Source organism: Myotis lucifugus, unplaced genomic scaffold (assembly GCF_000147115.1).
Source record: "Myotis lucifugus unplaced genomic scaffold, Myoluc2.0 scaffold_101, whole genome shotgun sequence".
NCBI lineage: Eukaryota > Metazoa > Chordata > Mammalia > Chiroptera > Vespertilionidae > Myotis > Myotis lucifugus.
Window position 1 is genome coordinate 3,632,705 of NW_005871149.1, and position 25,555 is coordinate 3,658,259.

The 25,555-nt window shown below is 51.1% G+C and overlaps 1 protein-coding gene across 2 annotated transcripts; it reads right to left on the reverse strand.

Moving 5' to 3' along the window:
* Positions 1–8,938: 8,938 nt before the first annotated feature.
* Positions 8,939–25,497, reverse strand: SARS (seryl-tRNA synthetase). Of its 2 annotated transcripts, XM_023757094.1 has the most exons (12): positions 25,281–25,420; positions 22,781–23,429; positions 21,757–21,827; positions 17,198–17,278; positions 16,103–16,261; positions 15,026–15,169; positions 12,951–13,106; positions 11,649–11,870; positions 10,957–11,086; positions 10,543–10,700; positions 9,744–9,873; positions 8,939–9,427 (listed from the first exon to the last, which is right to left on the reverse strand). In XM_023757094.1, the coding sequence occupies exons 3-12, from the start codon at positions 21,760–21,762 to the stop codon at positions 9,270–9,272; spliced, it is 1,344 nt and encodes a 447-aa protein (XP_023612862.1). In that variant the 5' UTR covers positions 21,763–21,827; positions 22,781–23,429; positions 25,281–25,420; the 3' UTR covers positions 8,939–9,269. The 2 variants fall into 2 exon arrangements, with proteins under 2 accessions (XP_023612862.1, XP_006092665.1); XM_006092603.3 differs by lacking the exon at positions 22,781–23,429 and having other exon boundaries at positions 25,281–25,497.
* Between the last annotated feature and the right edge of the window lie 58 nt (positions 25,498–25,555).

Genomic DNA, 25,555 nt, shown 5'->3' on the forward strand with positions numbered 1-25,555 from the left:
GGAGCTGGACACCCGGACTCGGCCGCCCCCTGACGGCCACGCGCCGCCGCTCGCGCCTCGCGTCCCCGCCGCGGCTGCTGCTGTCGCCGCGGCCCCCGGCCTAGCCCCGCGCTCCCTCGCCTCCCCGGCGGGCCGGCGAGGTCTGCAGAGCGGGCGGCGGCGGCGGCGGCGCGGGCGGCGGCGGCTCATTACCATAGACCTGCTCGCGCCGCGCCGCCTTAAAGTGGCGATGCAAGCCGCACCGAAGAAGGTGGCCCCCACCCAGCGCCCTCCTCCGCGTGGATGCTCTAAGCTTCTTGTCCAGAACCTACCCACCCACCCCCATCCCAGATCCCTCCCACCGCCTAGAGAGGAATCAACAATCAGAAGCCGGAGAGCGAGCAATAATAACAGTGGCCCTACCCTAAGCATGCTTCGGTGTTCCAAACATTTTGAAGGGCTCTCAGAAGCCAAGTGCCCACCGCACACCACCTATAACTGCTGGCTGCTAAGAGCCCTCCATACCGTCCCCTCCCACAGGTCTCAGCTAAAATGGCCTTTCTCAACAGTACAAGGCCTCCCCCATTTCCCAGAGACACCCCAGGGCGCCGGAACGCACAGTGTGGCCCTGAGCCCCTCCCCTCATCAAGCTGTGATCTAACCAGGCTGTCCCTTGGGATCCCACTGCTGGGCGGAATGTCTTTGTGGTTTGGACACCACCTGGGCTTCTCACAGGGAGGTGAGCTGGGAGTGTGGTCGGGGCAGAAGCCCGCTGGTATAAACACGCTAAGATTGCCAGTTCTGAAGCCCAGAGAGGGAGAAACTTGTACAGGGTCCCAAGGCTGGCTAAGGGCGGAGCCAAGCTTTAACACAGGCTTCCAGGGGCCTGGACCAAGGCTTTTCACTTCCCAGTGGGCCTCTGTCTGGAGAGATGACCTCTTGCTCCTCCTTCCTTCACCATCCATGTCCAGCTGTCACTCCCCTCCTCCTGCCCACAGCTTCGTGACCAGCACACAGCCCTGCCCCGTGCACAGGGCTCCTGGGCCTCTTCACCTGCTGACCCATGGCCTGGACCGTCCACTTGAAAGGGGTGAGCGGATTCCAGGAGTTCTGGTGTGGACGCTGACCATGAAGAAGAGGAGGCAAGGGTGCTCCGGAAGGGGATCCCCTCTCTCCTACCCCAACCAGGGCCACCATCCAGGGACTGCAGGGCCAACTGGGTGAGCAGCAGGGCCTGGTTGTGGTGAGAGCTGGCTCGGGGAGGAGGCCAGGGCTTTAGTCGGCCCCACCACCCGCTAGCTGTGCAACCTTGGTCCAATTCCTGTGCCTGAACTTCCCTTTTCTAAATAGAGGGGTCTGGATAAGGTCAATGGTTTTCAAAAGTTTATTTAGCAGTAGCATCCTTTTTTTTTTTTTTTAACCCAAATAAGATATGAAGTAGAAGCTCCAAATATGAAACAAGTTAAGGTGGTGTCGCCGGGCGGGAGAGGGGGTCAGGGACTTGCCCCAACTCCATTGCTCCCCCGACCAAGAAAGCCTTCGGAGGGTCTGGAAGAACCCAGTTTGAAAAAGCATGGGACCAACTGCCAATACTGTACTCTGATCACAAAAGAAGAGCCAAGAATCCCCTCACAGCACACACACACACACACACACACACACACACACCCCCGCCGCTCAAGGAACTTCCGTGTAACCCCCACAGTGATGCCAGGAATGAGAAATCAGCTTTTCTCTTTCTCCCCAGGGGGAAGGAAAGGAGATGGGCCTGGAGACAGGGAGAGGGTTAGACTGCATTCCTGGCAATGGTGAGGGACACGGGGAAGGAGGTGGAGGTGGCGGAGGACCCAGGGCTCCGGGGAATCTCCTCCCCTTTAACCAAGATGAACTTCTTCCTTGTAGTCAAGGCCAAGGGCAGCTCCCGAGACAGGGAGGTGGCTCTGCCTCCTGGGACTTCCTCTGACTTTGTGGTTTGGGAGGATCTAGGGGCTGCGTGGGCATTTCGCTCTTCCCCTAATAGCCATGTGGTGCGGAGAAAGCTCGGAAATTATACCATCTGTTAATTACCCTTTGAGTCGGGCTTGGGTAATGAGACTCTCCTTTCTGCTGAAGGCTCAGGCCGACACATGGAGAACCTGCAGCTCTCGTTGATCTCTCTCCTTTTGTACTAAAACGAGCTCCTGGGTGCGAGGCAGCAGCGGCCTCGGCTCTGATCACGGAACATTGTTCTGGGGCCGAGCACTAAGGCCAGGGTTGCCTGGGAAGGCACGGGGCAGGAGGGGCCCCTCCAGGTGAGTGGCCTTCCCGCCTGAGGGCAGACAGGTTGAGGGCTGCAAGGAACCCCTCCCTTCATCGCCAAGCACGCTTGGCAAACAGTCCTTAATCCGCTCCCGCCCTGTCCCCAGGGCCACAGGGCAGAGCCGCCTCCTCAACCCACTCTCACCTGCTCAGCTGTTTCCACTTCTCAGAAGCAGGAAGGAAACTTCCAAGTTTTCTTTCTATGCTTCGCAGAGTCTCAAACTAGGGCTTGCCCTCTTGGTGTCCTCCTTGACCCCTATGGGAAGGGCTGCCTACTTCATGGAACTTTCAGCTATAAGGACCTTTTATATATATATATATATATACACATATATATGTATATATATATGTGTGTGTGTGTGTGTGTGTGTGTGTGTATCTATCTATCTATCTATATCAGAGACGAAGGGAGAGGGAGAGAGAAACATCAGTGATGAGAGAGAATCATTGATTGGCTGCCTCCTGAACGTCTCCCACTGGGGATCGAGCCCACAACCCAGGTATGTGCCCTGATCTAGAATCAAACTGAACTGTGACCTCCTGGTTCATAGGTCATGGCTCAACCACTGAGCCACATGGTCGGGTGCTAGCTGCTACTTTTAAACCAAAAGTTTATTCATTACCTTTGGTCATTTATTTTCCTCCCTCCCTCATATTGACTGTTTGAAGAGTCCAGGCCAGTTTTCTTTGTCGAATGTGCCACAGTCTGGATGTATCTGATTAAAGATCCCCTCCTGGTGTCCCTCAGAGAGGAATGCTATAGAGGCGGAATCCACGCATGTTGCTCCCTTCCCGAAAACCTCGCACGGGGCCTTTCTCTTGTGCCTTGAATAAAAGCCAACTTCCTCATGTTGGTCCCAAAGCCCGGTGTGGAGGGGCCCAGCCTCTTCTGACTCCTCCCCCTCCCTTCACTCTGATCTGGGCATCCTGGCTTCCTTCCAGCTGTTGACTTTGGCAGTCTTCGAGGTTCCCCTCTTCATGGCAGGTACAGCAATTTGTCGTTACGTAAAGTATTTATTTGTTCATTCACTTGGATAACATCTGCTTTACCCAACAGCAAGCAGAAAGGTCCAGGAGCAGGGACAGCGCTTGCACCTCGAGATCCTAGCACCTGGCATGGTACCTGACCCATAACAGACACTCAGTAAATGTCAGTCAGATGGATGCGTGGATAAATGGGTGGATGGCGCAGAGGAGGGATCAGCTGTCCCTTCATTCCTGGAGCCACCATCTAGGCAGGTGGGTCTCTAGGCTCCTCCGTGGACAGTCCTGCAGTCATTCACTTTAACCACAGAACTTCATTCCCAACGCAGCTGCAGCCACGAGTCCTAGGCCTGATGTCCCAGCCAAGCTACACAGACTTTCTCTGAGGCTCATTAAAAGATGGCGCTGGATGCCTTCACCCAGTGATAGTTCCAACCCACAATGCCAGTCTTGTTTGCTGGGGGTGGCTCAACAGGCCAGCATTCCATACAGATGTACCGTTGGCCTAAGATTTTGCTGAGATCATTTTTGGCTCCTAAGCACAGAGGGGAAGAGATGGAGCCTGGGGCTGAGCCGTGAGCAGCGACTCCCAAAGCAACACCTTCAATAACTTGGTTGTTCTGTTTATCAGAGCAGCCGAGGGCAGAGCCCTAGCCATGCTCTGGGCACCAGGTGAGGTGTGAGAGGGACGCACATGAACAAGACTCCAGCTCTGGCCTCGAGGACAGAGACAAATGCGCTGGTAGAGTTGTATTCATTAGTGTTTCTGTGGGGGGTGGGAGGGGTGAGGGAAGGCTTTGGAAAGGAGGTGGCCTTTGAAGCCCCCTGAAGGGAAAGGAGGAATTCCACCGACAGGCAGCAGGAATGGCATCCAGACAGAGGGAACAGCATGAACAAATATGGAGGGTTGCCATGCCGGTCAGTGCTGGGGAGGTGAGTAGTCTGGTGGGTTATAGCTCAGATCTGGGGGGGGGGGGGGTGGGCAGGGCAGGGACGGACAAGCAGAGCAGAAGGGCCCATTCATCTGAACTGTGGCCACAGTTGGGTGGGTCTGGACTGTGACTGAGAAGTCTGGGTTGTCCTGCTTTTATACACACACACACACACACACACACACACACACACACACACACACACACACCTGGCCTCTAGTATGCATATAAGATCTTTGGTTAATCTCTTCCCACCCTCCCCTCTGAAATTCATCAGTCTGTTCCATGTTTCCATGCCTGTGCGTTGAGGGTCTGCTCCCTGGTGGTCAATGCACATCATAGCTAAGGGTCGAACAGTCAAACGGTCAGATGGTTGCTTAGGCTTTTATATGTATAGATGTATCTATCTATCTATCTATCTATCTATCTATCTATCTATCTATCTATTGATTTCAGAGAGGAAGGGAGGAGAGAGAGATAGAAACATCAATGATGAGAGAGAACCATTGATTGGCTGCCTTCAGCATGCCCCACACTGGGGATTGAGCCCACAACCCGGGCATGTGCCTTGACTGGGTATTGAACTGTGACCTCCTGGTCATAGGTCGAGGCTCAACCACTAAGCTATGACAGCCGGGGAGAATCTGGGTTTTATTTGATAAGTTGAGGGAGCTGTTGGAAGCGCTTTGGCAGGGGAGGCATGGTCAAGGCTGTGGCATCCACAGACTACTTGGCACAGAGAGCAGCCCCACGGGAGGAGGGCCTGGGGTCTGGCAGCCAGCAGGAGACGGCTGCAGCAGCCCAGGACGGGGAACAGGCTGCTCGCTGAAGGGGCAGATCTGAGTGAGGTAGGGACTCAGTGGGACTGTGTGAGGCTGGCGCTGGGGATGAGGAGGGGTGGCCCAGGGTGACTCCTGGGAGCTTGTTTTGGGTGCCTGAATACCCAGGGGAGAGTGGGCCAGATAAGAAGTTAGACAGGACTTTTGGGTTTGTGATTCTGGTAGCGGAAAGGCTCCGTGTGTATGCTGGGAGGTGGGGGGGCTGGAGCCAGGGATGCATGATCTCCTGGAAGATCCTGGATTTTGGATCAGAGATAGAGAGCACGCAGAGAAAGAGCAGGGAGAGGCCAGCACCCCCACACACACCCCCTGCCCCCCCAGCCTGGAAACCGGCACTTAGGGGCGGGCACTAACTCATTATCCTGCCCCCTCTCTGCACACCAGTACTCAGGCCTTCCTCCTGCTCCCTCATGCTGTTCCCTGTCTGGAACATTCCACCCTCCCTCTGAGAGGGTGGAGCCCAGAATGTCCAGGAGGTAGCCGGGCCTGAGGTGCCCACTGTTTACCTAGGAGGGCATGGAGCCAGCTGGGCTCAGAATGGCAGGCAGGGCCAGGCCAGGGCGGAGGGGACTGTGGGCAGGTTGGTGGGCTGCGGGCATGGCTGGGGAGGGACTGATGGGAGAGCTAGCTGAGGATCCAGGGCTCAGGGGCTCTGAGGGAGGGCGGTGAAATCCAGGGCACCAGTAGCCAAGGGCTGGCTTGGGAGAAAGAGTAGAAATTTTTTTTTTCTCTTTCTCAGAGAAGATGGAAGGAGGAAAGGATTGAACGCTATTCTAAGTGGGTGCTAAATTCTTCCCTTTCTTCAGGGTTTCAACAACCAGTCTCCCTGAGGCTGAGACCATCCTATCAGCAACGCACAGCCCAGGAAAACCATTTTCCAGACCATTTCTGCCGGCAGGTTTACTGGGGGAGGGAAGCCCCAGGCCTACAGGGGGGCCCGGACTGCTCTCCAAAATGCAGGGCTTGTCAGCCAACCAATCAGAGCAGCGGAAGAGGAACTTCCCTTCTGGAAAAGGGGGCTTTCTCAGGATCAGAGGTCGCGGGGACCCCCTACCTCCGTGCGGCAGGGCAGGTCCGGGACCTAGAGGAGAACTGGCAGGGCTGCTGGCTGGGTCGCCTTCCCGCAGGTAGAAGGGGAGTTCTGCCCGGGTTTCTGCAACAAGAACCTGCCTGCAGCACCCCCGCCCCGTGGGGGGGGGGGCTCTTAAAAGGGCAATGTCAGAGGCAGAGGTGTCAGCCCCATCAAGCCTCCCCCATTGGAGAGGCAGGGTTGTGCCCCTCCTTTTGTGTGTATCTGGGAGGAGCTTTGGGGGAACCCCACGCTGGGAGGCGAGGGGGGTGGAGCAGGCCCCTCTCCTGGCACAGGCTCTGACATGCAGCGCATTTCTCTGGGCCCATCCCAGCTCCGCCTGTCAGGCTCTTCCCGGGAGCCCGGGAGCCTGGCCAGGGCCAGGGAGGTCTGGGGGTGGGAGGACAGCAGGCTGTCTGGGGACCTGGGTAAAGGAGAGACCTTCAGGGGAGGAAGAGCAGGACAGGTCCCGGGCGAGCTCCCAGGAGAGACTTCACCACTGGGGGTGTGGGCTCCTGGGCGGCCAAGTGACCCTCCCAGCAGGCCGAGTGCAGGCCGGTTCCTTGTTCTCACGTTGGATCCCCTCAGTTGCTGCTTTAGTATCTCTTTCTGGAAGTCTGGCTCCTGGTTGTCTCTATGGCTTGGTAGAGAGAGGCCTGGTGTCTCCTCTCCTGCCCGAAGCACCCAGACCTGCATCTTGGGCCCTGAATTCCTGGGTGTGGGAACCGAGGGTTGGTGAGGGACCCAGGGCAGTGACTCACTCCACTCAGCCTGTGGGGGTTGTTTGCTCACTTAGGTAACTCGGGCGGCCGAGGCTGGAGATGGGGCAGGTCAAGGTGCCAGGGATGAGGGCATCAGCCGTGGGTTGCGGAGGCAACAACTGCCAGGGTGGAGCCCAGGTTAGCTGGGCTCGGTCCCAAGTGCTCGGCTTCCAGGACAGGCAGCCGTTCCTAAACACAACACGCTGGCATCAGCCCGGAGGCTGCAGGGAGGGAAGGAGTGGGGTTTTCAGCTCACCCTGGAGGCAGGCAGGCCACACCTTCCCAACGATGGTGAGTTCTTTGAGAGCCAGGGCTGTGTCCCCTTCCTTCTGTGACTCCTGCTCTAATGGTGCTGGCACAGCGCTCAGTAAAGGAGTGTGTGTGTGTGACCATGTGCGCACCAGCCTGTGTTCTTGTGACCTGCAGGGAGGGACCTCAGCCACCGGGTCATCCTTCCCTTCACAGCTTTCAGCTGTTTTCTCCTCTGGCTTCTGGAAGAGCTGGGGGTGGGGGGTGGGGGTGGGACAGGGTACTTCTTTGTAACAGACTGGTGGGTCCACCCAACAGCTATATTCTGAGCTTCCATGCATTCCTGTTCACTAGGCACGCTCCCAGGCCAGTCTACGCCCTGACCCAGCCGTGGGGCAGGTAGGGGAAGGTTGGCATGAGGAGCTGCCAGCATAGGGCAGGAGGTTCTCTGCATAAAGCAGCAGGGAGTTACAGGTGCAACCAGCTCCAGAAAACTAGTCAGGTGAGAAGGTGGTCAGCCAGTGCAGGGGAGCCGAGAGCTGGGCCCAGGTGCCCATGGCCTCAAGGCCCTAGCTTCTACCTTCCTGGTGGAAGGTCACAGGCCCCAGGAGCTGAAGAGGGTAGGAGTGGGGAGTAGAGGGGGCAGCAGCAAGTGACCTGTATGGCTAGATGGGGATGCTCAAGGCCATCCGAAAGTCTCGAACCCAGCCTCCTGCTCCTGTGTAAATGCCTTTCTCCAGACCAAACAGCCGAGGTTACAGGAATGTGAAGTTCTGGTCCTTCTGAGTAAGTGCCAGCAGCTTTCTCTTTTGTCCCCTGGCCCTGGCTGTGTGATCCCAGAGCTGAGGGCAAGGGGCTGCAGCAGAGGCGGGCTGGCTGAGCCTGCCTGTGGCAAGAGCCACTGCGGTCACCTTTTTGGGTGTCCACAGGGCCAGCCCCGAGGTCCCAGTGGGAAACCAAGCAGGTGAGCGCTTTCCTGGTGCCCAGCTCCAGCGGCAGGCCAAGGGAGATGGCTGCTGGGGACTAAGGATGCTGAGATGACTTAAAGGCTCCTAAGGGACAGGCCAGTCCAGAGTCCTCCTCTCATCCTCCCCACAAACACAGCAGGCATGAGGACGCCTGGCTTCCACCTGGCCGTGTCTCATCTCCCTCACCCACCTTGTATTCCGTCTCCCATAGGAAGGCAGGGGTGTAATCATGTCCCCACCCTCCCTTCTGGGACTGTCACAAAGATAAAAGAGACCATCTATAGGAAGTATTTTAGAAGCACCAAGCTGACAAGAGGTGTTATTAAAGCAAAGTGTTTGGAGATTGCAGATGAAAGGCAGCAGGGAAGTAGAACCTAAACATCACTCTCCCCAGAGCAAGGGTGCCCTGGCTACTGGGCCACAGTGGGAGCCGGAGAGAAGGGATTAAAACACCCCCAGCCCCCAACCCTGCTGGCTACCTCCATCCTTTGGGTAGCAGCAACAAGCTGGTCTCCCATTTTGGAATGGCTGCAAAGAGAAGCAGCTGTTGGTAAGGCACTGCCTTATGCTCTTGAATCTTGGGCCTCTTTTGGATTAAATATAGTCCCATCTCCCCTAAGACATCACAGCCTCCCTCCCCTTCCAAAGAGCCCTTCCCACTGAACAGAAGTGCCAGGAGGCTTTTTAGATCAGCTGGTCTCTAAGCGAGTCCTGCTTAACTGCTTGGACATGGGAGCAGATTTATCAAAGAGGATCCTGGCCCTTGTTCCACAGGTTTACGTGGCCAAGGCCCAACGTTCTCCCTTCGCCCTGGAGCCTTTACTAATCTACCCCAGCCCTCGCCTACCTTCTCAAAGGCTGACTTGCTACATGGAACAGCTTTATTTAGGAGGAAAAGCACAAGTGAGTGTGGTTCCAGGGAGAGCTGTGAGCCAGGGTTTGAGGCCCAGGCGGAGGACTGCGGGCGAGTCCTCACCTCCGCAGGGGAGGCTCATGGCATGGCTTCCTCAGTCCTCAGTGGTTGCGTCCTAGGCCCATGCGAGCAGACAGGAACACTGCAGTGTGCTGGCAGAGGGCTCCCGTTTCAGCAATGCAGTCAGTCGGTGCGGGCGATGAGAGGGCATGTCTGGCTTCCCCGCCTGCGGGCAGGCTCTGGGATCCCAGCTGACCGAACTGGGGGGAAGGAATGTTCAGGAATCGGTGAGCGCCATGCTCTGCAGCCGGCTCTCCAGGGTGACATCGCTCTCTGCCCCTTTGTTTTTGCTGCCCTCCTGCTGCTTCTTCTGCTTCTTCGATGGCTCCTGGTCAATGGGCGCAGGCTTCACAAAGGGAATCAGTTCTTGGAGACCTGGAAGGGAAGAGCCAACCGAATCACCCATTGTTTCTCAGGAGCCAGAGCCCACGGACCTCTGTGGTGAGTGCCATGCCTTTGAACAAGAGGGCACCCATTCATTCTTTCCTTCCCGTCGGAATCTCAGCGGCATCTCAAAAGATCAGGCCTGTCCCGGCTACTTTCTCAGCTCGGCCCTGCAGTGCCCCGCACCAGGAGACAGGCAGAGTTTGGGGACTGTGTGTGAACAACACCGGGTCCGTTCTGAAAGGGGCCTCTATTCCGAAGGGTGAAGACGGAGAAGAGGAGGGGGACGGGCTGGGCTGGGTCTCACCTGGCGGCATGAACTCCTTCAACTTCTCGGGCACGATGATGCCCTTCTCCGTCTGGTAGTTCTCCAGGATGGCGCAGATGGTGCGGGTCGTGGCACACATGGTGGCGTTGAGCATGTGGACAAACTCCACCTGAGCAGAGGGAGCAGTTCAACTCAGCCCTTGGCTGGTCTAACTGCTGACCGGGAGCCATCACCCCAGCAGCCGGACTCCCCCACTGCAACTAGCCAATTCGAAACCATGGCTTTCACCCATTCCTGAGTCTGTCCTAAACCTGGATTCTGTCTGGCATTTACTGCCCATCAGGTGAAGTCCAGGAAGACTCCTCATGCCTCCATGAGGGGCAAACAAGGCTCAGTATTTTGAGGAGAGTTGGGTCCTTTGAGGGAAAAAGAAAACCCTACTGCAGGGGCCTCCCCTCTCAGCCCCAGGGCCTGGAAGTTGGGTTTGAAGAGATGAGCTTACAACCCAGACCTGCCTGGGCGAGAAGAGGGCAGGCATTGCCTGCGACTTGTTCTGGGTAGACCAATGGGGGTTATCCTTTATTTGGAGCGACAGAAAGCAAAGCCCCAAAGAGAAAAGTTAGCAAGGCTTCGTAGAATGGAGCCGGAGTCCGGTTTCCACCCAAAAGAACTCAGCCCTGATTCAGAGGAAGTCATTTTCAGGTTCCCTTTCTGATCTAGACTGAAACGCCCAGGTTTTCCCCTGATGCCGGGGAATAATGCACTCCGAGGGCTGAGGAATAAGACCAACCCCCTCTGCTCCGAAGGCCCCGCTGCCCGCCTCCCCAGGGCCCTCTACCTTGTCCATCATCTTCTTGGTTTGCCCGTATCGGATTCGGAGGCGGCGAGCCTGGTAGTCTGTGCAGTTAGAACAGGAGACCAGCTCCCGGAAGGCTCTCGAGCCCGGAAACCAGGCCTCCAGGTCAAGCTTCTTACTGGCAGCGTGATTCAAAGAACCTGTAAGGAAACACCCCTCGAATTCATGAAGGAGGGATGGTATTTCAGAAGGCTAACCTTTAGCAAACGTGAAGAATTCTGTAATTCACATCCCGTCCCCAGAAGTGAAATCACGCCCAGATATTCTTATCAGCAAACGCTCCCAAGGGAGAAGAGTGTGATCTTTTAATTAATGTGGGCAGTTAATTGGATCCTGAGCTATTTCTCTGTGTGGGGCGGGTGATAGCTGTGGGCTGCAGGAAAGGGAGGCTGGTACCTGAGACAATATTCACGATGTGGTATGGGATGCCCAGGGTCTGGTAGAACTCCTCCGCGGTGGAGATCATCTCTTCAAACATCTCCCACGACTTGTTGTCATGTGGTGACGCGTAGACAAACTGCTCGATCTGCAAAGAGGGGCCCAGGGAGACAGTGACAATGGGACAGGGCAAACCCGCGAAAGAACCAAAGTGGGAGCTACTCTTGCAATGAAGACCTGTTCCTATCCCGCTGGGAGGCAGGCGAGGCTGGGCCCCAGCAAGAGAGATGGTGCTGCACTGGGCTGGGTGTGCAACAAGAACGCGTGCTTTACAGAGAGCTTACCGCACATGTGCCAGGTGCAGTTCTAAATGCCTCTCGTACTAACTAGTTTAATCCTCTCAGTGGGCCAATGAGGTGGGTACTAGTATTACCCGCCTTTTACAGGGAGAAAACAGCACAGAGTGGTTAAGCAAGCTGCCTGAGGTGACACAGCTGGTAGGTGGTGGGGTTGGCATTTGGCCTCAGGCTGCCAGGTTCCGGGGTCGGTGCTGGCAGCTACTCCACCACGTGCTGCTCAGGCTCTTCCCCGAAACACAGACGTAGGCAACAGGAGGCAAGACTCTGGACACACAGCTCCTGCCTCTCCTCTCACTTCCCTGGACAGACAGGTAGAAGGATCCTGCTCCTCACCCCGACTTCTCTACTTACCTTCTCAAACTGATGGACTCGGAAGATGCCGCGGGTGTCCCGGCCGTGGGAGCCCACCTCCTGGCGAAAGCAGGTGGACAGGCCAGCATACTTGATGGGCAAATCCTCTGGCCGTAGCCACTCATCCCGGTGGAGAGCAGCGATGGGCTGCTCGGAGGTGGCAATCAGGTATTTCTCATCATAGGAGTTGTCGTCAGACTTTTCACTGCCTTTGCCAATCACCTGAAGGAGGACGGACCTTTACTGATTAAGAGCGAGGGAGGGGGACCTCAGCAAGAGCAGAGACCACAGGGGAGATACGAGCGATGAGACAGGGGGACGTTTCTTTAATCCCTGCCTGGGAGTGAGGAGGGGACACTAAAGACTAGGGAGGAAATGGGTCTGTCCCAAATGGGATCCCCAATAGAGATCGAAGAAAAGCAAATTAAAAGGAGATAAAAAAAATTGTGATTCTTTTACTTATCTAATAAATAAATACATTTGTAAATGATATAAAATGGCCAATGATGGCAGATGTACAATAAAACCTGAGCTGGTAGCAATATAATGTAATCCACTCCCAGGAACATACAATGCTGGGCAAAAGGAGACATGGTCTCTGCTTTCTTGGTGCTTATGGGCTAGTCCAGAGGGTATAATCCTCAGCCACGTTGGTGGCCAGTTGACAAGAATGACCTTCTGAAGCTGGACTTGAATCCTCTGGCTCTCCCTGAAATGGCCCAGGGTTGAGAGGAACCACACATGGGAAGCCACATCTATGCCAAGAAAAGCATGGGTTGCCCTATGGAAGCTTCCAGTCTGGGGTCAGGAGTGGGAGGACACGGGAAGGCCAGCCACTTCTATAGTGTCCTTTTGTCCGGCCACTCAATAAATATGCTTCTGTTCTATGCTCATGATGTTAAAGCATGCTTATTTATTTATTTATTTATTTATTATTTATTTTTAATGCCCTGATCGGGAATCGAACCATGACCTCCTGGTTCATCCGTCGACATTCAACCACTGAGCCATGCCGGCCGGGCAAAGCATGCTCATGTAGACCCATCATACGGATGAGCTGGGGGAAAGATCAAACAGGCCCTAGGTCTGCACTGTCCCATACAGTAGCCACTGGCCACGTATAGCTACTTAAGCGAAAATGTTACTTCCTCCGGTGCATTAGCCACATTTTAGGTGCTCAATAGCCACAGATCTAGACCACTTCCATCACGGCAGGAAGTCTACTGGACAGCACTGCTCTCTATCTGTGAATTAAACTTCCCAGCTAAAGAAGTTTTTCTGCCACTCTGCCCAGCTACTCACCTTGTAAAGCTCTTCATCAAACTGGCTGAGCTGTGCCACCTCCTGCATGACCTCCTTCCTCATGAAAAACGGGGTGTAAATGGGAATGTAGCCCCGACTTCCCAAGGTGCGAAGGGCGTACTGGATGAGCGCCTGTTCCAGGAACACCAGGGGCCCCTAAGGAGAGACAGCACTGGGTGAGTGGGTTCTGTTGCCATCAAGTTCAATTGCTAGAATTCCCTCTGAGGCAATGGGCCTAGCAGAATGTGACTACCCAGGGCACACAGGAGGCCAGGAAAGACAGGGTACCCCAACAACCAACTCAAGAGATTCTGACTTATCGCCTGTCCCGAGCAGATCCCCCAGGCAAAGTGTAAAGAGAATTCTCTTTCAGATACCAAGCAAGAGGAAAGGATTAGTGGCCCCGCACGCATGGGAATGTTTTCTTGTGCTCATTCTTACGACACTGGACTCATTTGCATAGAGTAGAGCATACCTATGTATGTGTGTATATGGAGAGTATAGTTGGCCCTTGAACTAGGAGGTTAGAGGCACTGACCCCTCCCCCACCATAGTCGAAAATCCACCTATAATTTTTGACTCCTCCTGCAAATTAACTACTAATAGCCTACTGTTGACCAGAAGCCTTACCAATAACAGTCAACACGTGTTTTGTGTAAGTATCATATACTGTGTCCTTACAGTAAACTAGAGAAAAGAAAATGTTATTTTAAAAAATCATAAGGAAATAAAATCAATTAAAAACTCATAAGGAAGACCTAACCGGTTTGGCTCAGTGGATAGAGCATCAGCCTGCGGACTGAAGGGTCCCAGGTTTGATTCCGGTCAAGGGCATGTACCTTGGTTGCAGGCACATCCCCAGTAGGGGGTGTGCAGGAGGCAGCTGATCAATGTTTCTCACTCATCAATGTTTCTAACTCTCTATTCCTCTCCCTTCCTCTCTGTAGAAAATCAATAAAATATTTTTTTAAAAAAAGTCATAAGGAAAATACATTTACAGCATTTATTGGGAAAAAACCCCCACATATAATGGGACCAGCAGTTGAAGCTGTAATTCCAAAATTATTTTACCATGTCTTTCTAGAAGCCTTCTTTCTCTGAGTGCACCTGCCCTCTGTCCCAGCTAGCCTGGGTTTGCCTCTGCCTAGCAGCCTCCCTGCGCTCTGGGCCTGCTCACACCACAGTTCCATGCACCAAAAAAGGCCACGTACCAAACCTGACAAGCCCAGGGGAGGCCGGCATGGTGGGCCCTACAGGCTCAAGAGACTGAAAATAACCACATAGGATTAACTGAGCCGGTCTGCTGCCTTTTTGCATCTAAGCTAACATGCCTTTGAGATGTCAGCATCATCTCCTTTACCAGACCCCTCAGGGCCCACCCACCAGAGCACAGACCACAGAACCCTCACTGTCGCCTTGTCTCCCAGTATCATCTCTCTGTACTGGAAATGTTCACCATTAACTGTCCTGTACTCACCAACGTAAAAGAAGTACGTGTCTCTCCGGTATGCTTTTTATCCAATCCCAGAGATTTCACCGCTTTGCTTTCTCCCACCTCCCAGATCTACCACCAGTGGATTTCATGCACCCACACCCTTCCCCACTTAACATCTCTTCCTTTGATTCTAATGCATTAAATAAGCTGCAAAACTGCCATTCCCCAGAGCATTTTCTCAATCCGTTGAGATTTTGCTTCCTGGCAATTGTCATCAGTTTGTTTCAAATCAACTCATAAAAATAATTCTCTACAGTTTTGGACGTTTCTTATGTCGACAGTACTTATCACAGTGGCTTTTGACTGTTACTTGTCTGACTGTCAGATTACACTGAGCTCGACAAAGGAGAGACTGTTCTGATTGAGTCGGCAAACATATGCTCCCTGCGGGGCATCGCGCAGTGGCTTTTGTTCCGGGGACTCCGGCCTAGAAGACACTGCATCTAATTGCCAATAAGTCTGTGGTAGAAAGGCGAGCACAAGTGTGGATTGGGGGGCCTCCTTGAGTAGGTTATGTTTTCTGCATTGTGTTTTTTAAATTCCTTCTTTCTAATCCCACCCCCACTGGCTCCTGACTCACCTTCAGGAAGTACCCTCGACTCCCAGCCACCACGACCCCTTTTTCGCCTTCAAAGCCATCGACCATCACCACCAGGTCCACGTGCGAGTACTTCTTCTTGACCGTGCAGTCACCCCAGATCCTCTCGACTTTGTTGTCCGCATCCTGAGGAAACAAGAGCGGGAGAGAAAGATGCACGGCCTCTGAATTCTACAACCTCCATCTTTCCAAACCCTGTTCTAAGAACAACCCGGAGCTTTGGGAAGCCACGGCTTAACTCAAACACCAGGTTTTGGTCATCGTGTCCAGAGACTGGAGAAGGGAATATGCTAGAGAATTTGTGCTCAGTAGAGAAATAATCATTTTTAGATTCCTAGAAGGGATTCTAGCCATGAAACTCAAAGCATGATTGTCCAAAAGATCTCGATCTCTCTCTCTCTCTCTCTCTCTCTCTCTCTCTCTCATTTACCCCTTTAAATGCTTTGTATAAGGACACCTCAACCCTAGACAATCAACATTGCCTGGGGTGCAGAGGAGAATGTAGATTTCTTTTTCCAGGCTCTCATTGGTCCCAGGGCTCAGGACCCCAGACCTCCCCAGTCTGCCACCCCAGCCAGCAAGAGTTTAAACATTCCGTTCACCAGGGAATGAATGGAAGAGGCACAGATGGGCCCCGCTCTGGCTGGGGTGTCAGGGAACAAAGGCTGGGCTCAGCGCAGCTTTGTGCTGGGGAAGCTCCCACTCAGCAGGAAACTTTTATCATGCAGATTCCCCTTCAACCTGCAGCTTCTCAGCGGGGTGTGGGTGAGGGGTGAGGTTGATTTAGCAGATCCCTCCCACGAGACTGGCTGCTACCAGGGGCAACAGTGGAGGACAGCAGCCAGATGCAGAAGAGATTTCTGGGCCAGGAGTCTCCTACCTGCGGTCTCTGCCACTTCCCAATCAGGCAAGGATCTGTCGCTTTCAATTCTCAATCGGTGGGCAGGGCGAATACACAAAGGACCTGCTTCTGCTACAAGGCCCGTCAGACAGAACACCAGTGTGTCCTTGTCCTCCTTCCAACAGAGGAGCGATGTTAGCTGTGGCACCTACACCTACCTCATCGTTACTGATGGGCACCGAGGGATGCAGAAGGTTCCCGATCTCTCGGAGGTTCTCAAACCGCTCTTCCTCCAGCTTTATCCGCTGGGCGTCACACTTCAGGATGGCTTCGTCGATGAGGAGTCGGAGTTTTTTGATCTGGGACACTTTCAGGTTCTGTGGACGAACAAGCCAGGCCCGCACCCAGGCCACAGCGCATCAAGGACAGAGTAGGAATGCGATTCTGTCGCCCTAACCCGGCTGTGCTCTGACGACAATCCTTGTGATAGTCTTTTAAAAACTGACAATGAAGGCTTTCAAAGCGGCCTTGCCCTTACAAACGCACTGGCATTTCCTTTTGGGGTGCCTGAGGCAGAGATGGATCAATTCTGGCCACTCTTCTGGTTCCTACATATCTCAGGAATTTTAACATGTAGCTCTCTTCAGGGCTTTCTTCCCGATTCAACCGATTCAGCGTTCTATTACGCACGGCACTTCACTGTTCTCCAGGAAGATGACACATTTATCAGGAGCAAGAGACTTTGTCTTAAGCTAACTTTGTATCCCTCTTGCAGATATTTCAAACTGTACTTATTTCTTGGGGGGAGCCCTGAGCAGGTAGGGCTGGACGGGAAGAGCGCCCCCAACCTAGCTCTTCAAGCACAGCAACAGCCTTCTAAAAAATTTATTTATTTATTTAGCACCGCTTTTTTGTGTTGATGCTCTTGCTATGCTTTTGTGCTATGGGTTTTCAGAAAGGGTTTAGCGACTAAAAACTTGAAAATTACTGCACCAGGCTCTTTATAGAGTGACTGTTTACTGAATTACAATAAATTTAAAAATGACCTGACTCTGGGAAAACAGAACACTGTAAGCTAACCATAGTTCCTTTTTTCTCTTCTTCCTCCCTCGACCCTTCGACTCCAGCTGTCTCCCGCTTTGCCGTCCCATAAACAAAGTACAAAGTATATAACAAGAGTAACAGGGACCCGTCCCAGCTGCAGAAGTTCAAGGACAATGCCGTATGCAGCAGAGTTTTAGCATTTACTTGTCTAGGAGGAAAGTTACGGTAAAAGAAGAGAAACCCCAACCTAGAAAAGGACAATAACTTACAGCTAAAGTGTCTGAAGTGAGGTCATCGAGATTTAACAAGTTCTCCGGAATGGACTCATCATTTCCCACTGGCTCTTTTTTCTGCAGGAAAAACAAACAAACAAACGAACAACACTATTAAATAAAAAAAGTTCTGACATCCTAAGTGCACATCAAAGTAACATCACATAAACGAATCACAGAACTTCCTACACAGCTGTCTAAGCAAATTGGAAGTAAGAAAGATTAGCAAATTGGAAGTGAGAAGTTAAAAGTTTCAAGTCTCTGTTCTGCTGCTTTTTAGCTTTTTGATACTGGACAGACTGATTAACCCATCAGGGTCAGAGGGCTGACATCATCGGGAACATGAGAAGGTCTGCCCTGGATGTAGAAGAGTGTGGGCACCAAGACTGGGTGAGCGCAGCCGGTGTGGCTCAGTGATTGAGCATCAACCTATGAACCAGGAGGTCACGGTTCGATTCCCGGTCAGGGCACACGCCTGGATTTCAGGCTGGATCCCCAGTGTGGGGCGTGCAGGAGGCCGATGGATGATTCTCTCATCACTGATGTTTCTATTTCTCTCTCCCTCTCCCTTCCTCTCTCTGAAATCAATTTAATATATATATATATGTATAAAAAGAGAGAATGGGTGAGAATGCTCATGCACTGGGTGCTCAGTGCTGGGGCAGAGGTCTGGGTGTGAATCTATGAATCCCTGTCTACCTGCTAAGAACAGTCCCAGTGCTGAGGCTATGTAGAGCTCGACTACACTGAACAATGGATGGGATGATGGGATGTTAGAGAGGCAAGGAAAACTTTTTGAGGGAAAAGTCAAAAAATCTGGACCTAAGTTTAGAGCAGTCAATGCAAGCTGGCAAATAGCAGGGATGTACCCAGCACTCGTTTTTCCCCCCCTCTAACTTCTTGCCTCACCCTTCTTTATAATATTCTGCCAAATCATTTCTAATCCTTGTCCACAGCCATGGGGAAGATAATTTTAATTAATAAATTAACTTATCAAAGGCCATTATAACAAGACCTATAGAACCTCAGCAAAACTTGTATAAAAACAAGATGAGCCCTAGCCGGTTTGGCTCAGTGGATAGAGTGTCAGCCTGAGGAACAAAGGGTCCCAGGTTCGATTTCGGTCAAGGGCATGAACCTTGATTGCAGGCTCCTCCCCAGCCTGGGCCATGGTTGGGGCGCAGTTGGGGCGCGTGCAGGAGGCAACCAATTGATGTGTCTTTCTCACATCGATGTTTCTCTCTGTCTTTCCCTCTCTTCCACTCTCTCTAAAAGATCAATGGAAAAATATCCTCGGATGAGGATTAACGACAACGACAAAAAAAAACCCAAGGTGAGATTTAGGGTCTGTTTTTCAAGTATAAATAAAATGTGTAGAAAGCATACTCAATGTCCTAAAGGTCTTAAAAATTCTATATATACAATAGGCAATTATATATATACAACCTCATATCCACTGTGCAAAACTGAATCATGAGAAAGGATAACATCTTCTAAGGACAAAAGCATAGAAATCCTTTAGATTCATTACACATTCCCACCCACCAAAGCAAGAAGTCAGGATTCCAACCATAACCCAACTCACATCCTTCCGTGACCCAAGCAAAATCATCTCGAAAAGCTGGGAAAGTCTGAACATATAAGATTCTTGACAAGAACAAGCATAGACTACTGAGGCAGAAAAAAGGTGGTCCAAATCACAATATTTCCCAAGGGAACTGAGGCTCCCTCGCTATCTGCCAATCCCTCCTGTCGGAAAGTTCTGAGTTCAAGTTCTGACTCTGCAGCTAGCGTAATTTAGGAAAGCCCCTTAATTTCCTCAGGTTATTTCCTTGCCCTTTAAATAAAGCTGATAATTGTACCACCCACACTGAGGTTTAAAACAAAGATCAAAAGCAAAATGTGATATATACAAAAAGGTTTGTAATACTTTCAAGTGCTATACAAGTGAAAGCTAGCACCATTCCCATGGATAGCAAAGGAGAATACTCCTTACAGGGTTAGCATAAAGGGATCCAAGAATCTATAATAACAAAAGCATAATATGCTAATTAGACCAGATGTTCTTCGGGACAACCTTCAGGCTGAAGCTGGGGCTGTGAGGGAAGCCTGGGTCCCGGGTGCTGGAGGAAAGCTGGTGCCGGCAGCCTGGGGAAGGAAAGCCTATTCTTGCACGAATTTCATGCATCGGGCCTCTAGTGTTATTATAAATGAAAAAACTTAGTCCTATCTTCTTTTTTAAATTTCAGAGAGGAGAGAGGGAGAGATAGAAACTTCAATGATGAGAGAGAATCATCAATTGGCTGCCCCCTATTGGGGGATCGAGCCTGCAAACTGGGAATGTGCCCTGACTGGGAATAGAACCATGACCTGCTGGTTCACAGGTCGATGCTCAACCACTGAGCCACGCTAGCGAAATCTTTTTTTTTTTTTTTTTTTTTTTAAATATATTTTATTGATTTTTTACAGAGAGGAAGGGAGAGAGATAGAGAGTCAGAAATATCAATGAGAGAGAAACATCGATCAGCTGCCTCCTGCACACCCCCCACTGGGGATGTGCCCGCAACCAAGGTACATGCCCTTGACCGGAATCGAACCTGGGACCTTTTAGTCCCCAGGCCGACGCTCTATCCACTGAGCCAAACCGGTTAGGGCTAGCGAAATCTTTTTATTATGTTCTTTACTGGGTCAGGTTCCTAATTTTTAATCTTTTGGTTTAGTTTAGAGGTTTACAACTTAAAAATTAGACAGGCTATAGGGTGCATTTCATATGTTTTTTAAAAAGTGATTAAGGGGATATTTTTTTAAAAAGATTAAAACATGTACTATTTTGAATACCAAAGGAAGGGCAGAACCGAAACTGAACATTCTTCAAGCATGGAGGGATTTTTTGGATGAAGGCCACTCATTGTTACTCAAAATTGATAATAACTACATGTTCTTGGTATCGTGCCAGGTTCTCTACATTTAACAACTTCCGTTCTCATAATTCTGTTCTAGAGGTGAATGTTCATACTGTCATTTCAGATGAGAAAAACTGAGGCTGAGAAGTTAACTTGCCTCAAGTCACGTGGCCAACAAACAGTCCAGGACCTGGAGACCCTATCCATGCTCTTTTCAGAAAAGAGCTCGACTTCACTGAACAAAGAACCTGAACTCTGCCGTAGGAAAGTCTTTCTGGCACTAGAGGCTGAACTCAAGAAATAACTGGAAACGATTCTGGTGGGATCTATGTTCTTATTATAAGAACAGCATAAACAACGGATGACTAGTGTGGCAGGACTCTGGCCTTGCTATAGACTGAAGGTTGGAAGTCAACAGATTCCTATGCTGAAACCTACCCCACAATGTGATGGGATTTGGAGGTGGTGTCTTTCAGAGGTGATTAGGTGACCACAGAGACCCCACAGAGCTCCCTGGCTCCTTCCGCCATGTGAGGACACAGCAAGGAGACTGCCTATGAGCCAGGAAGTGGAGTGGGCCCTCGCCAGAGACCAAATCTACCTGGGCCTTGATCACGGACTTCCCAGCCTCCAGACTGTGAGAAATAAATTGTGCTGTTTATAGCCACCCAGATTATGGCAGCCAAACAGACTAAGACATATCTGAATATAGAAGATGGACTCACCCCCTTACTTCCCTACCTGCCTTCCTTTTTTTCTTTTTTTAAAATATATATTTCTTTATTAATTTCAGAGAGAAAGGAAGAGATAGAAACATCAGCCGAAACCAGTTTGGCTCAGTGGATGGAGCGTCGGCCTGTGGACTGAAAGGTCCCAGGTTCGATTCCGGGCAAGGGCATGTACCTTGGTTGCGGGCACATCCCCAGTAGGAGATGTGCAGGAGGCAGCTGATCGATGTTTCTCTCATCGATGTTTCTGGCTCTCTATCTCTCTCCCTTCCTCTCTGTAAAAAACCAATAAAATATATTTAAAAAAAAAAAAAAAAGAGAGAGATAGAAACATCAATGATGAGGGAGGATCACCGATCGGCTGCCTCCTGTACGCCCCCACTGGGGATCGAGCCCATAACCTAGGCATGTGCCCTTGGCCAGAATCGAACCTGGGACCCTTCAGTCCGCAGGCCGACACTCTATCCACTGAGCTAAACTGGCTAGGGCCTTCCTTCCTTTCTCTAAAACACGTACTATTTTGAATATCAAATAAAGGACAGAACTGAAACTTAACATTCTTCAAGCATAGAAAGATTTCCCCCAGCCCTGGCTGGTGTGGCTGTTGGTTGGGCATCCTGTGAAACAAAAGGTCGATGGTTTGATTCCTGGTTAGGGCACATGCCCAGGTTTTGGGCTCGATACCCCAGTAGGGGGCATGCAGGAGGCAGCCGATGGATGTTTCTCCTTCATTGATGTTTCTCTCTCTCTCCCTCTCCCTCCCTTTTTTCTAAAATCAATAAAAGCATATTTTTAAATAAAATAATTCCCCCATATGGGCAAGAAATTCGGTATCCCATGAACTCAGACGCTAAACTAGAAATTATTAACTGAGAATAAGATTCAATACCTCGGCTAAAGCTCTCATGGCTGTTAGTTCTCTTACCTTCATTTTCTCTCCAATTGTCTTGCTGCATAGGTTCTTCAGCTTGTTCAAGTTGTCGGTCTGAAATCTGCCTGAAGAATAAAGAACCCAAGAATATTCCAAAGACATGCAGATAAATAAGATTCCTCCCTCCCCTAATCATGGCTCCTTAGGACAGATCTCAGCCCCAGGCCAGAGAGCAGGCAGCTACAGTCTCCGCCTCAAGAAGCTGTGAAACCTGGTAGCTTTAGAGCCCCAAATTTTAGTTGGCATAATAGGGTTCCCCAGCATTCAGTGACAAGGAAAAGGCCGCTCTGAGGCCGAAATGAAAATGTATCAGAACCTGGGTGACACTGGTGTAGAGAAATACACCTGAGGAATCAGGAATTAATCGAGTGACTATAAACTGCTCGATTCCCTTCAAGTTCATTTAAGAAACTATGTAGTGCGCAGGGGAATCTAGAAAGAGGGCAGTCAGATTTCTATTCCCGTGAACTTGGTTGCTACATCTCTATGCTAGAAATGGTTAACGTTACTCCCTTTGCTTTGACATCATGCTCATCCTGCAGCCTTCAGAGTAATTTTACTTTTTACATCTTGATTTCTTTTGGGGAAAGCAGGGTACTAGTCAGCCTACTTCGGTATTCTGGCCCAAATTAACATACTGGTATTGTGGTTCATTAGTCCGACTTTTGCTTCTAAGCTTTTGGAGCAATGTGGTAAAAATCAAGCTTTTAACAGGTGAAATGATGACTAGAAATGCAATAGCATCTAGACATAGCTACTGTTGAAGGCTTTGCCAAATTTTACATTTAAACTGAACTTTAGCCCAGCCGGCGTGCTCAGTGGTTATGGGTTGACCTATGAACTAGGAGATAATGGTTCGATTCCCAGTCAGGGTACACGCCTTGGTTTCGGGCTCGATCCCCAGTGTGTTAATAATATAAATTTTGGATCATGGGTTAAATAAAATATATTCTTAAAATTAATTTCATGTTTTCCTTTACATTTTTTTAAGTGGCTACAAGAAGATCCATAATTATACCTGTGGCTCACGTTGTATTTCTATCAGACAGATTTAAGGTATGTAAGTCACTGCAAGACTTAAGCCTGGAAGCAAAAATGACTAGATTTTCATTTCACATGTCCTTGGGTGTGGCCAGGACTGGGTGAGACTGGGGTGAAACTGAAAGTAGAGTTATTCCAATGACAAAGGCCTGGCTGAAGGAGTCTGCAGTAAAGATTAAGAGGAAGTAACAACTTCAATTTATAGTAAAGAGAAATCTCATTCGGAATAGCACTTTTGGGGGGAGGATAGAATTCTGGTGGTTAGCAGATTGCAAATAGGTGGAAATCCAGTGGCTTCAGAAGTTGTCCATAGAAATGCTTATCATATGCCCAAATGTGCCCTCAGCCTATTACTCTGAATTGGAAAAAAGAAATCACGGTTTGAATCCTCGGAGTTGTAAGAGCCATGGTCAAATCTGTGGTGCTAGGGCTCCACGTTTTATCCAATCCCTCTGAGAGCCCCCGTGGCGCCTTGGAGGTGCACAGGCAGACAAACAGGGACCGCTGTCATGGAGGCCTTCTGAGGCTCGCTGTGTCCTCAGTCAGGGAACACGATGAGTTCTTAGTGTGGCTCAGGGTTACAAGTCCTTGTTGCAGCCAATGACAGGAGAGCCCCAACTTCTGATCTGAGGTTTGGATATAAAAGAACTTTGATGCAAGATCTGTCAATGTCCTACTCGGGCGGCCAACGACTTGGGAAAAACTCATGAACTCCCTCTGGCTGCAAAGAGAACACTGGAAAGGGGTGCTAAGTAGAAAAGAATCAAAGCACAGATGTGTGGAAAATAAACGAAATAAACTGCTTTTCATACAGAAGGGCAAAGGCCCTGAACACAGAAGATATTCATGAATTTAAAAAACCTTTGTCGCCCTAGCCGGTTTGGCTCAGTGGATAGAGCCATCAGCCTGCGGACTGAAGGGTCCCGGGTTCGATTCCAGTCAAGGGCATATTCCCGGGTTGCAGGCTCGATCCCCAGTGGGGGGCGTGCAGGAGGCAGCCGATCGATGATTCGCTCTCATCATTGATGTTTCTATCTCTCTCTCCCTCTCTGAAATCAATAAAAATATTTTAAAAACAAACATGTTTGTGAAGCCCTTACCAAGGAGCAGGTGCAGTGCTCAGTACTGGGAATCTATGTATACATGTGTACATGTGTAACCTGTATGCATATGTACTAGGATACCGTAGGTATTGGGACATACAGATGCCTAAACCACAGCCCTGTCCCTTAAGAACTCACCCCCCTCACCATATATCCATCCATTACGAAAGAGATAAAACTCCCTGTAGATGTGTGCATTATACACAAGAGAAGAGCTCACATATTCAAAGGAATTTACTGCGGAACAATGGGTAACCGGGTAACAAAAATCCGATACTTCTGATTCAGTAAAGCAGTGTTCAGTCAAGTTTTTTCCTTCCAGTTAATTTAATTCCAATACAATTCAGATTCAGGTGGTAGGATCTCACAAAAGCGTCACAAACTACCACATTAGAGTGACTGAGACATGGAATTAACAGGCAACCCGAGTTAAACAAATACTCTCTTGGTACCCAATACCCTTATGAACTCAGGAAAATCAGTGTTCCTACTAGAAAGCCACCACACTCTTGGACAGGGACTGCCTTTGCAGTGTGCTGTCATAAACTTGGCTCTCAGCTGGTTGCAGACTTATTGCATCAGACAAAAATCACATGTGCTTGACAGCATCCGGCCAATCGGGGACTACTCTAGTTAACCCAGGCAAAGGAGTCTATGATTTTATTTTCGGTTCCAGGTTCTAGCCAAATTCTACCAATATCTTTCCCGGAAAACTTCCTCAAATCACAATTACACCGCCTCAATAATTACACGCGTTGTCTTGCCTCGCCGCACCCCCTCTCCCCATGCCTGACCTACCGCGGAACACTTTTCGCCATTTTTAAAGGTATGATCACAAGCCTGGGGGACGGCTCTCCCCACAGCTCCGGGATCGCTGCTTTTTAGGCAGAAGCGGGCTCCAAAGACCCCAAATGCTTCCAATGTGGGTGGAGTGAACCTATCACGCTGCAGATGTGACTCGGGCTGGAGCCTTTCGTCCTATCAAACTAGGAGATCACGCTGGCCTTGTGGACCAAGAGGGAAAGGCCGGAGGTGACCAAAGATAAGTGTTGGGAAAGGGGAAACCTCCCGCCCTGGCTTTCTCGGGGCTACCGGTGCAGGGGGAAGCCTTGACAGCTCTTGATGCGCATGCGCCATGCTCCTTCCCAGACCACCGATCCGCACCGAGCACGCCCGGGAGGGAGCACGCACCCACCGGCTGACGGAAAAGTGGGACGGTCCCGGCTACCCAAGCGTTTTGGGGGATAAGGAACGCCTCGGAGCCACCGCATCCTGGTAGGGGGGTCTCCCGAGGGGCGGGAGCTGCGGCTCCAGGAGCGGGAACGAGATCCGAGAGCTGAAGTTGGGCTTAGATGGGGGACGTCCGGTACTCACATCTTCGCCACTCGCCGTCCGCCTTCACCAGCCGATCCACGAGTCCCGGGTCCTTGAAGCGGTTCTTTTGCGTCTCTCGGATGCGGTCCGGGTCCCCTCCTTTATCCGTCCGAAACAAGTCCAGATCCAACACCATCTTTCCTCCTCCCCGGTCAACAATGAGGAGAAATGAAGCTCGCAGCCAGGGAGTCAACCAGTGACCGACGCACTGCGCCTGCGCGCGGGCGTTCCCCCTCCCCCCCGACGCCGGAAGCGGCTGTGTGGGAGGCGGGGCC

Bases quoted from the DNA above. Each gene is read 5' to 3' on its own strand.
- SARS (XM_006092603.3), bottom strand. From the start codon at position 25,416: ATGGTGTTGGATCTGGACTTGTTTCGGACGGATAAAGGAGGGGACCCG. The intron at 21,828-25,280 runs GTGAGTACCGGA...TTTATTCTTCAG, and splicing joins GGACGGCGAGTGGCGAAGAT to GCAGATTTCAGACCGACAAC. The intron at 9,428-9,743 runs GTGAGACCCAGC...CTTCCCTTCCAG, and splicing joins GAAGGAGTTCATGCCGCCAG to GTCTCCAAGAACTGATTCCC.